The following is a 16,440-nucleotide window of genomic DNA, read 5'->3' as shown; positions in this document are numbered from 1 at the left end:
AAACAAGCACTTAGGGCTTGGTATGATCGACTAAGCAAATTTCTGTTAAATAATGATTTCAGTAGAGGAAGTGTAGATAAAACACTTTTTTTCAAGAGAAAAAATAAAAATTTGCTAGTAGTACAAATATATGTAGATGACATAATTTTCGGTGCCACTAATGATAGCTTTGCAAAGAATTTACTGAATTAATGCAAGGAGAATTCGAGATGAATATGATGGGAGAACTAAATTTCTTTCTTGAATTGCAAATCAAGCAAACTAAGGAAGATATCTTTATTCATCAAACTAAGTACACAAACGAAATATTAAAAAAGTTTGGAAATGAAAATCACAAGGGAATAGGCACCCCAATGAACCCCACTAGTAAACTAGACAAAGATGAAAAAGAAAAAAGTGTATATATAAAGCTCTATAGAGGCTTAATTGGATCTTTGCTTTACCTCACTGCTAGTAGGCTAGACATAGTATTTAGTGTGGAAATATGTGCTAGATACCAATCAGATCCTAAGGAGTCACATCTAAGTGTTGTCAAAAGAATCCTTAGATATTTAAGAGGAACCACAAACATAGGATTATGGTACTCTAGAGACTCTTGTCTAGACTTGCTTGCATATTCTGATGCAGATTTTGCGGGATGCAAATTAGATAGGAAGAGCACTAGTGGAACATGTCAATTCTTAGGGAATAACTTAGTATCATGGTTTAGCAAAAAGCAGAATTTAGTAGCATTATCAACGGTTGAGGCCGAATATATAGCTGTCGGAAGTTGTTGTACTCAAGTACTATGGCTCAAGCAACAATTAGAGGACTATGGAATCAAACTAGACAACATTCCTATAAAGTGTGATAATACTAGTGCCATTGACCTTACCAAAAATCCGGTTCAGCACTCTAAAGCCAAGTATATTGAAATAAGGTATCATTTCATTAGAGATCATGTGCAAAATGGCAATGTATGTATTGACATGTATGTACCGAGAAACAATTAGCTGACATATTCACAAAATCTTTTAAGTGAATATAGATTCTGCATGCTTAGAAAGAAACTAGGCATATGTGATCCCTTTGATTAAACAAAAAAAAGGCAAGTTGTCTCATGATACTCTCCTCCCATTTTGAAAATTCCATGAAATATTAGTAAAATCATTTATTTATGGATTTCTTACTTACATATCAATATCCCATAAAGATTTGGTAAGGATCAGAAAGAAGGAGGAATTAAAAAAAAAAATTGGCCTGAACTGGGGCCAACCCGAGCCAGAATGGGGTCGACCCCTCCTTGAGTTGACCTAAGAAAGATCTGGGGTCGACCTAACGGCGGGATCCATTTTTAAAAAGGAGACCCGTGAGCCATTCTAGGGCATTCTTTCCCCTTGCCCTCTTCCTAAAATCCTATTTTTCACTTTTCAGTCCTTTCCAATCATCTCCAAACAGTACTCGATTGCTTCCTTAAGCCGTTAGATCAAGACCTAAGGAAGCACTTGGTGAAAATGGGACCCAAGCGAGCCGTTGCTAAGAGATCCGGGAGAGTCTCACGGCCAACCGTTGTAGAAAGGCATGCTAGAGATTCTTCTACAGTGCCTCCACAAGGTGAGACACGTGTAGAGCCTCCTCCACCTCCTTCCCCTTCAGTTCAACTTGCTAAATATGCGGAGAGACCGGTAACCATGGGAAGAAGGATCCATTCTAAATTTTTGGATCAAGAAGGGTTCCGGTTGGGTGGCTGGATCCGAAGGCAAGGATGGGAGTATCTTTGCTCCCTAGATTTGGTGACCTACCCGGGCTTAGTTCGTGAGTTCTATGCCTTCCTAAAAGTTGGACCGGAAGGGCTTGTGTCTGAGGTCCGAGGAGTGCGGGTTCGTATTTCAGAAGAAAGCCTAAGTGAGTTGCTTCATCTCCCCTGCGAAGGAGCCACACCAGAAAGACCAGAGAACAAGTTGAGGGCTCTACAAATAATTTTTGAGAGAGATGACTTTGACTATTCAGAAAACTTAGTAGCTAGCTCTCTATCAGCTGAGATGAGGTTATTGCATAACTTCATAGGTCGGATATTGTTTTCGAAGAGTGGGAGATTTGATCACATATCTGAGCGAGACATGGTCATTATGGAGCATGTCATTTAGGGCATTCCCCTGAATCTTCCAGCTATGATGATCAGGCAGATGCGAGAGACCATATGCAAATCAAGAGTTTCTTTGCCCTACGGTATGATACTCACCCTGATATTCAGGTAGCATGACATATGTGTGGAGGGAGAGATATCCAAACATCTACTATTTACCAACACCTACACTGCACGGTTCTTAGTTCGCATGGGTTATGAGAAGGTGGACGGTCAGTGGGTGCGTGAAGGTGCAGGGATACATGCACCGGAGGGTGATGCACCAGAAATTGGAGACTCTATCCCTGAGCCTGAGATACCTGCGGATCATCCTACAGCACCTTCAGAAGCTGGGCCTTCGTCATCCACACCTACGGGATGTACAGAAGAGTTTTGGAATAGGATGACTGAGCTTGTGTCAGCTCAAGTGAGGACCCTCTCTGATAGCATGATGCGTAGGATGAACAGTATGACTGCTGAGATTAGAGGCCTCAGAGACCAGGTGACAGCATTGGAGAGATAGAGAGGCTCATGGTCCATCTGTGCCGAGCAGCTGAGTCAGAGGTTTCGGCATAGAGTCATCCAGCTCACCGAGGTCCATGATAGACTCAGTCCCATCAGGCCAGACCTTTCCTCGCCACTTATGCTAGGAGGATGAGGACAAGATCACAGCCCTTAGATTTCCCCTAGGCCCGATGATAGTACTACAGGAGTCCATCATGATTAGTGCCTAGGATTTATCTAGTTCTCATATGCATTTTGCTTTGTTGATGTACTTTGCATCTTAATTAAAGAACATTGTACTTTTGGCATTAGTGTACTACAATGTTTCCTTTTGATCAATGAAATTTGGATTTTATCGTTTATTGCTTCTACCTATCTATTGCTATACATTCTTTTGATGATAACAAAAGGAGGGAGAAGTAAGAAAAGAAAGAAGCTATGATATAGGGGGAGAAATAAGTTTGCAAATTATTGGAAGAGATGATATTCACTTAAGGGGGAACAATATGTAATAATGAAAATTTTCAAAACAAGAAAGTCTGAATTTTCAATCAAAATTTCTGAATTTGGCACATACTTCTCATGCCTCGATACATAACCTGAAACTCTTGCTTAATCTCAAATTTTTGAAGTTTCATCTTTAATAAAATACAAAAGAAAGGGAGAGAAAATCAAAAGTTCAAATTGGTAATATTTGGATGAAAGAGGGGGAGTCTTCACTTTCAAATTTGAAAAGCTGAAATTCAGCAACTTGAGCTCTTTCTAAAACAAAACTCCTAATTTTAATATAAGTGTCAATCTGCTCATGCTCAATGTTTTGTAATCATCAAAATATGGGAGATTGAGGATGATAGTGTTATTTCGATGATTAACACAACCATTGAGGAAATATCAAATTAATAATACAATTTAACGTGATACATCACTAATGAATACGACACCCTCGATACATTCATAATATATTAATTCTAATTCATAAATGAGATCAAGACGTCTTCCAATGATTAACAACGAGATAAAATTTGTAGTAGAAAAGGGATAGAGAATTCTTAATTCTAATTCAGCAAAGTTTCAAGTGAAATATACTCTTAAGGGCAAAACAGTGATTTTCATTGTTAAGAGTATGTAGCTCTATCGTGGCATACACTCAAAATTGCTTGAAATATGTTTTATTGATTATATGAATTAGTCTAACCTTAAGATGCAGAAAAGTGTGGATTGAGTCGACCCCAAGCTAAGTAGAGTCGACCCTGGCACACCATGGAACCATCTGGCACACTCCTGCAAAAATGGCTCAGATGAACAGTAAGTGGAGTCGACCCCATGTATCTTTGAGCCGACCCCAGGTGAGGAGCCGACCCCAAAGAACCTTGAGTTGACCCCAGTTTGAAGCCTCAAGAAAACAACTCTCTGAAATTTACTGAGAGGGCCGACCCCAAGATTCCTTGAGCCGACCCCAGGAACACTTGAGTCGACCCCAATGGAGCCGACCCCAACTAAACATGAGTTGACCCCAAGGTTATGTGTTCAAAACCAGGTTGCTGGAATTTCTGAGAGGGTCGACCCCAATGGAACTTGAGTCGACCCTACTGTAGTATGGGTCGACCCAAAGAAAGCTTGAGTCGACCCCAGTGAAAATAGCCGAAAATACAAAGTTCTGTGATTCCTGAGAAGGCCGACCCTACTGTAGCAGGGGTCGACCCCAGAGAAAGTTGGGTCGACCCTAGAGGAAGTTGAGTCGATCCCAAGTTTGATGAACAGTAAGTTGAGTCGACTCCAGAAAAGTTTGGGTCGACCCCAACACGGGCAAAGGCATAACGGCTAGTTCTGCAGAAGTGCTTTTTGACCTCCCAACGGCTAATAACGGATAGTTTTTCAAATCTAACCAATGGGGAGTGACCAATAGAGGTGGGCAAGTATTTAAAGTGACACTATTCATCAGAGGAAGCATCTTTTGCCAAGAAATCAAAGTTCATTCAAGAAAAGCAAGCCCTAGCATTCTTCATCAATGTTCTCCATTTAAGTCTCAAAAAAGAGGTGGTTGAGCAATCTGAGTGTGCATTCAACAGCTCCACCAAATCATTGTGAAGTGAAGGAACCTTGGGAAAGAAGAGAAGAACATCCTCAAAGCGATAACTATTTTCTCATCTCTTCTATTAGTGTAAAATTGTTATATTTGCTCTTCTAGGAGTTTCAAACTCTTTCTTCTTTATTACTTTGTAAGGTTTGTTGGTGAGCCCGTAAAACCAACGGTGAAGGTTTGTTGGTGAGCCCGCAAAACCGACATAGATTTTTGGTGATCTCGAAAAACCAAAGTGTAAAGGTTTTTGGATTGTGAGCCCGAAAAACCATCCAACTGTAATCCGTGGGATTATAGTGAATTTCCAAGGAGACGCTTGGGGAGTGGACGTAGGTACTTAGAAGACCACCGAACCACTATACTTCTTATGTATTTGTATTATGTATTGTTCTAACTTCACTACACGCACTCAATTAATATTAACTAAACCACTTACTCATCAATTGATTTAATTAAAGGATTAAAAATTTAGAAAAACTAATTCACCCCCCTCCTCTTGGCTTGTCACCTTGGGCAACACTATTATATCTTATAATATTATATGAGTTATCTAGTTAGGATTTTCGTTACTTACTGAGCTGTCGGCTTATTATTTGTTTTTCTTTTAGATTCTAAGAACTAAAATGGTATGGGGTTATGATCGGAAGAGTGACTAGAGACAAAATTTGACATCTTTAATTTATATCAAGATTTGACTAGAGTTTGATATAAAATCTTTTAAATATTGTTGGTTCTGTGAAATATTAAAATTTGGTTCTAGTTATTTAAATTTAAATTTGAATATTAGTTATTTAAATTTATTCTAATGCTTGTTAATGATATGATGTTGAGATGCCTTGCATGCTTATGAGGAGGGTTCCTAGCCGCAACCTCCGGTTCTCAATTTTGGATCCGAAGTGTGACATATATTTCAAATATATATATATATATATATAAATTGTAGCCTATCATATATTTAAATTCAGGAATAGAAAGTTACAAGACCTCTATAAAAATAATTTAATTTTTTCTTGCAATACTGATAACTAACTTTTTTTTTATACACATAATTCATATTTAGTTACACTGGGATACACATAAAAGAGCTCTAGTCTATTCACCTTTAAAGATAAACAATTAATCTAACATTTCTCTAAAATAGATATTACTGCTATCGATCATCCATCTTCGTTGATTCACCGAGCCTCATCTCCCCCGCAGCTCATGGTTGCCATCTGTATCAGGTCAGTAAACGAGTGTTGATTTGATGACCGATTTCTAACTTTTTGTCTTCCATTAATTATTTTTATAAATAAAAAGAATATTTCGCGGTTGGTCATATGCATATTAAGAATATTTTAATAATAATATAATTCGATTATTAATAAATTTTTACGAACTGCACTTGTACATGACGTGTGTGCATATTACCAATCATATTTTATGCACCGTTTGATGGACGGAGCTCGTAAAAACGTGCGGTTGTGGCGAAGGATATAATTTCTCCACGGCGGTCCTGCTCCGCCACCCGGAGTCGAATACCTTGCGGGCCCAATGACGGCCGTCGAGACCGGGAGTTCCTAGGAGCCAAGGCGATGCTGGGTGCGAGGAAAGACTAATGGCATCGTTGACCGTGGTCTGGCGTGACCTGAGCAAGACCAGGTCAATATGAGGCAGCAGAGTGCCGCGTGGCAGCGTGTCATATTTCAATGTCGAAATGGACGTATGATTTTCGGGGATCCACGTGGGAGTCTCGTGGCCACAAGCCGTCTCGGGAAGGAGAAAATTTGCTGTCACGGCAATCACCTCGATGCGAATAGACACTGCTAACGCCGTTATGTAACAGAAACGTGGCGCTATTTCAACCGCGTTCTACCACTTGATTTTCTCACCAGTGCCGTGCTGCCTGGTGTAGGGCCACGAATTCCCCGTGCTCCTCCCCTTGAGCCGGTTAGGCCCAGATCAGACCGGTAGTGGACCGGCTAAGACTGACCCAGGTCCCATTGACCGGCACAAATTATACTGAACCAACCCATTGAACTTACTCAAAATAAAGCTGGCTGCACCTATCTGTAGCCCTTAATATATATCACATTATGACATTATCAGCAAGATAAACAACAAAATGTGAAGCCACTTCAAATATTCAATATAGAGCTAGCTAGTAGCACCCTCCTATAATTTAGTTATATTTTGCAAGTACAATATGCATGCCTTGTTTCCCCAAAATGCTAAAGGGAAAAATAATGGTGCTTATGCCATACCTAATGCCACCTATCTTCTATGTATCACACCAATCTTTTATTTCTATGTCAAAAATATATAAATTATTTTTTTCTTTTTAGTACATGACCGATAGAGATATTCATCATACAAAAGAAGGATTCATCTTCTCACTCATAAATCTATCATGATTTTTACAAACAAATAAATAAAAAAAATTTGAAAATGCTTTGAGACCTATGCAGAGTACAATTCAATCTGCAAAACAACATCAATCATTTCGGACACAGATTTAGAATTTAGAGGGTTGCGCATGGGTCCTTGGACTTCATCTCTCTCATTATACATGATGAGATTTATAATCTTAGAACTGGTTTAAATTTATAATTTATCCGTAAAATAGGCTCGAATGAGTATACAGCCTGACCAAATAAGCCAAGTTCAAGGGAGAGTACAAGTAATCGAACCAAACCTACAAATACCTCGGTGGGCCACCAATGGTGGGGGGAACAAGGATTGATGGAGGGTGGTACACCATATCGCCGCAAAGCAGTGCGGTAGAATTCTTTTTTTAACTCATAGCGGAAGTCGCACTTTCCAAGCTCTCCCCGCTGTAAAACACTTACATCGGACAGATGGATAGATAGATACGTCTAGTCGGCAATCTGCGACCGAAAAGCTCCCAATCTCTTTCCTGTTCTTCTGTCATTTTGTTCCCTCCTGCCAGAGAAAAGGAAAGAATAAAAGGAGGGAGAGAGAGGGAGAGAGCTGTGGGGTGGTGGGTCTTTTCTCTGTGCGATTGATGCTTAATTTCTTCAATTTCTATTCGTTCTCTGAATCGAAATGGAGCGGTACGAGGTATTGAGGGATATCGGATCTGGTAATTTTGGGGTGGCCAAGCTGGTTAGAGATGTTTGGACCAAGGAACTCTATGCCGTGAAGCTTATAGAGAGAGGACAGAAGGTTGCACCTCTTTTCCTTTCCCTGTTTTCTGGCTGGATTCTGCTTAAAAATCCAATTTTGTTATCTGGTGATTGCGTAGATTGCCAAATTGGCAATCTTTTTGAAGGCTTTTCTATTTGTTCATCGCCGTTGACGAAGGTGTTTGTTTTGTGGGACTGAGGAGACTTCTGCTGTGATGACAGAAGGTTCCTCGTCCTTTTTATTTCTCTACTTTCTCGATAACTGGATTTTGCTTAGGTTGCGCAGTTTGTGACTTTTCTTGAGTATTTGTTATCTGCTGTTTTACTGATACCTTTTAAGTTGCAAGTACTGTTCAATTATAAATCAGATGTTTGCTTCGGTGGACAGATTGATGAGCATGTTCAGAGAGAGATCATGAATCACAGATCATTGAGACATCCAAATATAGTTAGATTCAAGGAGGTATTTATTGCTATCCCTATTAAATGGACCTTTTTCCGTGTTATGTTAAGATGGCACTTTGAGCATCTTTCTCTTGCCTTACCTTGTATGCCCCATGAAGATTATATGAGTCGACTTATGTACTTTACACCGATTAGATGCATTATCTCTGTCTACTCTGATGATATTGCCGATCCTGGTTATCATCAAGTTTCGGTAAATTACTGGATTCAATATTTTAACAAGAGAAGTACCTGTTTAATGTGTATAATAAAAGACTTCTTGATGATGTTCTCTTCATAGAGGACTTGGTGGGGTTCTATTGTCAAAGTTGGAGTTGTGAACTTGTGTTACGATTCTCCATTGCTTTTGCAGAAAGAGCACAAGATAATTCGAGGATATGAAAGAACAAATGATTTTTGTAGAAATCAAAACAATTTCCAGTTGACGATAATGAGGACAAGCATTACAGAGACATAAGATTTAGTTTTTTGATTGCAGATATCTTATCCCTTATCACGAAACTGTACGCGTATTATTCCGTGGAATTTTGGCATTTCCCGATTTTGTTTCTGCCTGTCTCGATTAGTTTCTGTTCTATAATTGACATCAAGGAAGTTCTCTGTCCTAACTAATTTTGTGAAATCTTTCCACACTCTGTTTCTTAATGTTTACGAGGATGCTGTCCTATGGGCTTGCTCTTGGGGGAGGTCCAAGGTTCTAACTTTGGTGGTGCCACATTTCCACAAAAGATGACATGTACCTGCCAATATTTTTTTTGGTGTAAATATAATTTCACATTTTTTACTCTTGGGGGAGGTCCAAGGTTCTAACTTTGGTGGTGCCACATTTCCACAAAAGATGACATGTACCTGCCAATATTTTTTTTGGTGTAAATATAATTTCACATTTTTTAATTGTATGCCAGCCAGACATGTTTTGAAATCTAACAAGATATAAGAAGTATGACATGTATGTCCACTAAGGCCCTATTTGGAGAAGCTTTTTGAGGGCCAAAAAGCACTTTCTGGCCCTCCAAAAGTACTTTTAAATAAAAAAAATAGTGTTTGGTAAAATTTTCGGAAAGCTGTTTCAGCTTTTGCGGAAAGCTGAAAACAGCTTTTGGGAAGAAGCTCCAATTTGGAGCTTTCCGAAAACGTTGTTTTCAGCTTTGTCGGAAAGCTGTTTTTTGGACCAAAATACCCCATTTAAATCTCACTTTTTCCCCCAAAACCCTCATCCCACCTCTTCCTCTCTCACCCATCCCCTCCCTCTCCCTCTCTATCTTCTTCTTCCTCTCAACGCCGCCGCCTCTGTTCCTTCTTCCTCTTATTTTTTTTCTTTTTTTTTGTTTTGGAAGCTCATGGCTGCCCACGGTGGTAGCCACCATGTCGGCCACCACCCATGGCCGTCAACCCCTCTATCTTTCAATGAAATAAAATAATAAATAAATAAATAACTAAATAAAATAAATAAAAAGAAAAATAATGAGTGAGTGGCAAATAATCTGATCTAAATAAATAAATAAAAATATTAGTAATTATTTAACCAATTTTATCACCTAGCTAGAAAATTTGTTAGAGAGATAAATGGTCATTAGAAGGATGAAAAATTAATTTACACTAATAATTATAATATTTTATATATTTATTATTGTATTATACTATAAATATAATATTATATTACATTATATCATAATACATTGATATGTTATGTTAAATAATTTAATATTATATTAAATTATTATTCTATAATACATAATGTTATAATACTATATTATAATAATATTATATTACATTACATTAATATTATAAATTTATGTATTAATACATATTATATTTTATTATGCTCAGTTGTATAATACTGGTAATGTCCTTTATGGTCATTTTGTTACACAAAAGTACTTTCTCAGTTTGTTTACCAAATACATATTAAAGTGCCACAACACTTTAGAAATGTAGTTACCAAACAGCAAACAGCTTTTTATAAACGCTCTGCTTCATACAGCTCTATTTCCAACTGCTCTACTTCTAAAACCTCTACTACTAACAGCTCCCACAAATAGGGCCTAAATCTCTTGGTATTCAATTCTCTTGCAACATTGTAGAAGTTGGTTGATTTGATTCAGTTTGCTAACTGAATGACGTTGGGGCCCCTATTAACTTTATTCTGTTTTTGGAACTTGAAGTTGCTTGCTGATGGTGCTGTCACATGTCCTTGATTTTTCTGAATATTTTATGAATCTACGATATGCCTAAGATGCCTTTTTTTTTTGTTTTTTCAACAATGTTTGATATTTATTGCTCAATGCATGTCATGTAGCTTGTAAATCTCTTTGTAATAAAAAAAATTCTCTTCTATAAATGAGTCAGAAACATTCCTTGCTTGCACTAACAATGCAAAGGGATATCATGAGGGGATAGTGAGAGGATTATAGAACCCAAATGGTGCACCTTTGTTTTCCTCTTTCCCACAGTTTAATGATGTTTGCTGTTACACTAAAACCTTGGTTACTTTAGATACTTTAGATAGAATTAACTCTGCTAAAACAGTCCAAATAAAATTGCATGCTCATATTTTAATGTCTTCTTCATTTTCAGTCTAGTGTTGTTGGAAATAGATAATGTTGAGACTTTCAGCATATAAATTTCCTCGTCTATTTTATTTCTTTGACTATATTTACATTTTCTGACCTAATATTTAATGGGAATAGAGTAGGACTGATGTCCCAACTCTTACTTTTTCAAGAATTTCTCTGCAAGTTTCCCAAAAGATTGATGTTAAATCAACACAAAGAACAGATGAATAACCCTGATTTGAGGAATTACCACCCAGAAAACTTCCACTTGTGGGGAGGCCACCACAAGATCAGCTCCCTAAACTGGTGCCAGCCCTGATTCTTTAGGGTTATTCACCTCTTCTCATTTTAGTTTAGCATTTTTCATGTCCAAAATTAACTACTGAGTTTTCTTCCTGGAGAACTTTTGCTTCTCATGTGCCATAAAAAGCTTAGTTTCTTAAATTTGCAAGGCACATTTTCCATACACTAACTTAAATGTGCTCAATCAGTCCTGTTATATAGTGAAGTATTATTATGTGAAAGTTTTCCCTCATTTAATTGGGTATTAAATTATGAAACAGAGTTTATCTATTTTATCTCCAGGCAATCTTAAACTAGTTATCAGCAAGCTGGTTACTTGGTCAACCATGGTAATCTCATTAAGTAGGTAAATAATCTATCGTTGTTACTTGTCACTTGTGATGATGATATCTCAATATTAAGAACCTTGTTATACATTACTCGGAGCTTCTATTGTGAACTGTATAGTAATCTGGCTCGACATTATATAGCTTGCTAGAATCTGATGGTAAGGTTGTATCGAACACAAGAGTATGGTTTAACAATAATCTGTTTCTGAATAGCAGCATTTTCTATTTCTGAAAGATGTTCTGTTAATCCTTTCAGAATTTATATTTATATTTATGTTTATATATTTACAGGTATGTCTTAAGACTTGTCAGAATACTAGTCTATTAGTTACATTGCGTTTGGATTGTTGCTTGATTTACAGGCACATGCTAGAACATTAACCTCCTTCTGTCCATTATCATTTATATGAGTTTATTTTTGGATAGTGGGCTTTCAGGACATTCCCCATTTCTAAATTACTGATACACCGCTTATTTGATAGAATACCGCGTACTGAAAAACCAATTATCTATTCCTAAAATTCACAGTATCTATGTGCATTTAAAGCAGTGCTTTTTTCCTAAAAATGTAATATTGTATATCCCAGAGTTAATAGGATTTACATAGTGTTTCACCATAAACCATGATGGTTTACAAGTCGTTCATTCTATTTCTAGGCTGCTAATGATAGCCTGATAATGTAAAGTTCTCTATGATATTATGAGTTGTATAGATAAATATTACCTCTCTTAAATAGCAGCCTTAGTAAGTAAGCCTCTAAATTCACTTTATCTCTTTGTTACATAGGCTGTCCCTCCCAAGCCTGATATCTCCTATAATGGAAGAGCTTGTTCAACCACTGAATGGACTTTTGACTCTTTAGGCTTAGATTATAGAGGTGGGAGAAGCAGAAACTTGCACAAAGCCCAATTAATTACATTTTTTGATGTAACAATTAATTACATCATGAAAGAAGTTATTCAACTTTTCCATCTTTACAATGGCCTCTCATAACTCAAGGCACCATGAAAGGAGTTTCTGAAAAAAATTTCCCACTGAATCCATGCCATTATAAGGTAGGCCAGGTTAGATATGTGACTTTGAAAAACTAACTGAACAATAACTTATTTGTTTCCAAAGCATCATAGTTCTAGTTTCTCTCATGTTGAGGTCTAGCCTGCTAAATCTGACCATTTGTGAGTACGCCTCTCTCTTATAATTGGCTCTGTGTTGCTTTATTGAAAAATCCCGTGTCCACCATATGATTAAACCCAAAAATTTCGTTCCAGGTCTTGCTGACACCAACACATCTAGCCATAGTTATGGAATATGCTGCTGGTGGTGAGCTTTTTGGGAGGATATGCAGTGCAGGGAGATTCAGCGAGGATGAGGTAGAAATGTGCTCTCATTGTCTTCAATTTTGTTTATATGATATATAAGTAAAGTTTATATTTGATTTGAATGTTGTTTGTCACATTTGAAACAGGCACGTTTTTTCTTTCAACAATTGATTTCAGGAGTCAGCTATTGTCATTCCATGGTATTTATTTGTGTTTGTCCTGCCCTAGTAAAACTCCATATCCTATTACATGTTTTGATAGCTTTATGATTTTTGACGTGGCAGCAAATATGTCATCGAGATCTTAAGCTAGAAAATACTTTATTGGATGGTAGCACAGCACCCCGCCTTAAGATATGTGATTTTGGTTACTCAAAGGTAATTAAATGTTGTAAGGCCAGAAATTTCGGCTCAAGACAAATACATGACCATATCTTTCTCATCTTTCAGTCTTCGGTTCTGCATTCCCAACCAAAATCCACTGTCGGCACACCAGCTTACATTGCGCCAGAGGTTTTTTCAAGAAAGCAATATGATGGAAAGGTTAGTTCGGTTTACATTTTCCTCTATTGTCTAAGAGTTTTTTACCGAAACTAATCAACTGGTTGGTGAAAACTCTAGATTGCAGACGTCTGGTCATGTGGAGTAACATTATATGTAATGCTTGTCGGTGCTTATCCCTTTGAGGACCCAGATGATCCAAGGAATTTTCGAAAGACAATTGGGGTGAGTATCTAGCACCCTTTCAGAGCTAGAAAGATGATCGGAAAATTCTTGGTGCTTCTTGCAGCAATTCTAGAAACAGAATTGGAAAGAGATCCTGCTCTATCCGACCTTCTTATATAGTCTGAGTGGACCATAATTAGAGTGTGATATTGTCTTTTATCTGCTGGTCTCATGGAGATGATTTTTCCTTGATCGCTGAAAATTTCAGTTCAAGCTAATATTACCTTAACATGTTTTAGCATTGGTAACTAAAGAAAAATCTTTTACTTTGGCAGCGGATACTTAGCGTCCGGTACTCTATTCCAGATTATGTACGAGTATCAATGGAGTGTAGACATCTTTTGTCTCGGATATTTGTTGCTAATCCTGAACAGGTAAAACATTCTGAGGGACTTGGACACTTTTCGAGCTTTGCCATGCATATATGGAATGGAGATAGCAATTTATATATTTTATGACTTCTGAAAGCTGATTTTGTCACTGTTTTGGGATATCGCTCTTCCAATTTTTGCCGAACCATTTATTTAATTGCTTTTATTTATTTTTTTTGGCACCATTTTTGTTTCGACTAAATGTATCAGTACATCTCTTAGGCATTCATCTGTGGCAGTTGATGGTCTTATTACTCTGTTTGGTGCTTTCTTGCAGAGAATCACCATTCCAGAAATAAAAATCCACCCATGGTTTCTAAGGAACCTGCCAATCGAGCTAACAGATGAGTACCAGAGCGGACTGCAGAATTCCAACACCAACACCCCATTCCAAAGCGTCGAAGAGATCATGACCATCATACAAGAGGCACGGAAGCCTGCTGAGGGTCCAAAACTTGGTGGCGAGCACTTTGTTGGCAGCAGCAGCATGGACCTAGATGACATGGATGCAGATGCGGACCTTGATGATATTGAGACAAGCGGAGATTTTGTTTGTGCTCTTTAAATGTCAAGAATACAGAATCTGCCTGCTAGCATCTAGTTGTTGTGTGAGTTCTTTCTTCTTGGGACGAAAGCAGGATCGTCAACTCGACGAGGAACAATTCCAATTTGTCATGGGTAGAGATCTGTTGTTGTGTAAATGAACCAAGTGAATACCTCACGAGCCTTCGACAGTCTAAGCACCATTTGTTTGCTCTTATGCTAAAATCTTGGTTACTTTAGATATAATTAATAGACTTAATTAACTTGCTAGTACGCTCCAATCAACATTGTACGCGTAGGCTCCGTTTGGAGGAGCTTTTGGGGATCAAAAAAATATTTTCCGGTCCTCCAAAAGCATATTTGGATGAAATAATGTGTTTGGTAAAAAATTTCGAAAGTTGTTTTAGTTAAAAAAGAAAGAGCTAAAAACAGCTTTTTGAGAGAAGCTTCATTTTAGAGCTTTTCGAAAAAATTATTTTGAGCTTTGTTGGGAAGTTATTGTTTTACCAAAATATCCATAATAAAATATAACAATTACATACTTTGTCCCGTTATAAACCTAAAAATTTGCTTGAGCCTTAACAAAGAACTCTAGTCATGGATCAGACTTTCTTTCTTGCAAAAAAAAAATAATTTTTATTTTCTATTATTATTGTATACCTTTATTATTGTATTATACTATAAATATAATATAATATTACATTATATCATAATACATTAATGTGTTATGTTAAATAATTTAATATTAAGTTATATTATAAAAAATTAATTTACGCTAATAATTATAATATTTTATACCTTTATTATTGTATTATAGTATAAATATAATATTATATTACATTATATCATAATACATTAGTATGTTATGTTAAAATAATTTAATATTATGTTATATTATGAAAAATTAATGTACGCTAATAATTATAATATTTTGTATCTTTATTATTATATTATACTATAAATATAATATTATATTACATTATATCATAATATATTGATATGTTATATTAAATAATTTAATACTATATTAAATTATTATGCTACAGTATACAATGTTATATAACTATATTATAATAAAATTATATTACATTATAGTAATATTATACTATATCATATATTTATATATTAATATATGTTATATTTTATTATGCCCTATTATATAATACTATGCAATATTCTTTATGATAATTTTGTCATACAAAAATACTTTTTCAGTTTGTTTACCAAACATATGTTAAAGTGTTACAGCACTTTAAAAATGTAGTTACCAAACAGCAAATAGCTTTTTATAAAAACTCTACTTCCAAAAGCTCTACTGCCAACAGCTCCCCAAACAAGGTTAATGTCTTTGTTGTTGTCAATTTGAATATGTTGGAAATAGATGATGTTGAGATTTACCCTACTTTCGGAATTGGCATAAATTTCCTCATCTGTTATATTTTTTGGGCTATATTTACATTTTTTGACATAAGATTTGATGGGAATGGGAGTAAGATTGATGTTCTGACTCACTGTTCAAGTTTTAAGAAATTCTCACGAAAACAGATGGATAGCCCTTACTTTGAGGGTTACTACCAAAAAATTCACTTACGATCCACCACCAAACCAGCTTCCTAAACCGGTACCAACTACCATCCCTGATTCTTTAGGGTTGTTCAACTCTTCTCAATTTAATTCAGCATTTTTCATATCCAAAATTAACCGCTGAGCTTTCTTCCTCGAGACCATTTGGAACTTCTTAGGCGCCATAAAAAGCTTCATTTTTTAATTTGCAAAGTATATTTTTCATACACTAATCAATTTTGTAATATGGTGAGGTATTATTATCTCAAATTTGTTTCCTCATCAAATTATGTATCGACTTATGAAACAGAGTATAACTATCTTAGCTCCGGCAGCCTTGAATTAGGGTTATCAGCCAACTGTTTACTTGGTCACCACGGTAATCTCGTTAAGTAGGAAAATACTGCATCTTGATGGTGTTTGCAAAATTATGATTCTTATGATGTTTGTAAT

The 16,440-nt window shown here is 36.5% G+C and overlaps 1 protein-coding gene across 4 annotated transcripts; it reads left to right on the top strand.

Annotated features, from left to right (window-relative positions):
* The first annotated feature begins 7,489 nt into the window (after positions 1-7,489).
* LOC103723820 (serine/threonine-protein kinase SAPK2) lies at positions 7,490-14,621 on the top strand. 4 transcript variants are annotated; one of them, XM_008814868.5, is made up of 9 exons: positions 7,490-7,853; positions 8,202-8,276; positions 12,735-12,836; positions 12,932-12,985; positions 13,070-13,162; positions 13,235-13,327; positions 13,406-13,510; positions 13,786-13,884; positions 14,159-14,621. In XM_008814868.5, exons 1-9 carry the CDS (start codon positions 7,734-7,736, stop codon positions 14,444-14,446), a joined length of 1,029 nt encoding a protein of 342 aa, XP_008813090.2. In that variant the 5' UTR covers positions 7,490-7,733; the 3' UTR covers positions 14,447-14,621. The 4 variants fall into 4 exon arrangements, with proteins under 4 accessions (XP_008813090.2, XP_026656047.2, XP_008813092.2 ...); XM_088715794.1 differs by lacking the exon at positions 7,490-7,853 and adding an exon at positions 11,419-11,482 and having other exon boundaries at positions 8,216-8,276; XM_026800246.3 differs by having other exon boundaries at positions 7,586-7,853; positions 13,070-13,327.
* Positions 14,622-16,440: the final 1,819 nt, after the last annotated feature.

Source organism: Phoenix dactylifera, chromosome 2, assembly GCF_051530095.1.
Source record: "Phoenix dactylifera cultivar Ajwa chromosome 2, Ajwa_hap1_PhDact_Kaust_v1.1, whole genome shotgun sequence".
In the NCBI taxonomy this organism is placed as follows: domain Eukaryota; kingdom Viridiplantae; phylum Streptophyta; class Magnoliopsida; order Arecales; family Arecaceae; genus Phoenix; species Phoenix dactylifera.
This window is presented reverse-complemented; position numbering and strand designations above follow the sequence as displayed.

Excerpts from the sequence above, each read along its gene's own strand:
- LOC103723820 (XM_026800246.3), top strand. The coding sequence starts at position 7,734 with ATGGAGCGGTACGAGGTATTGAGGGATATCGGATCTGGTAATTTTGGG. Across the intron at positions 7,854-8,201 it reads TTATAGAGAGAGGACAGAAG|ATTGATGAGCATGTTCAGAG; the intron begins GTTGCACCTCTT and ends TTCGGTGGACAG. Across the intron at positions 12,837-12,931 it reads GGAGATTCAGCGAGGATGAG|GCACGTTTTTTCTTTCAACA; the intron begins GTAGAAATGTGC and ends CATTTGAAACAG.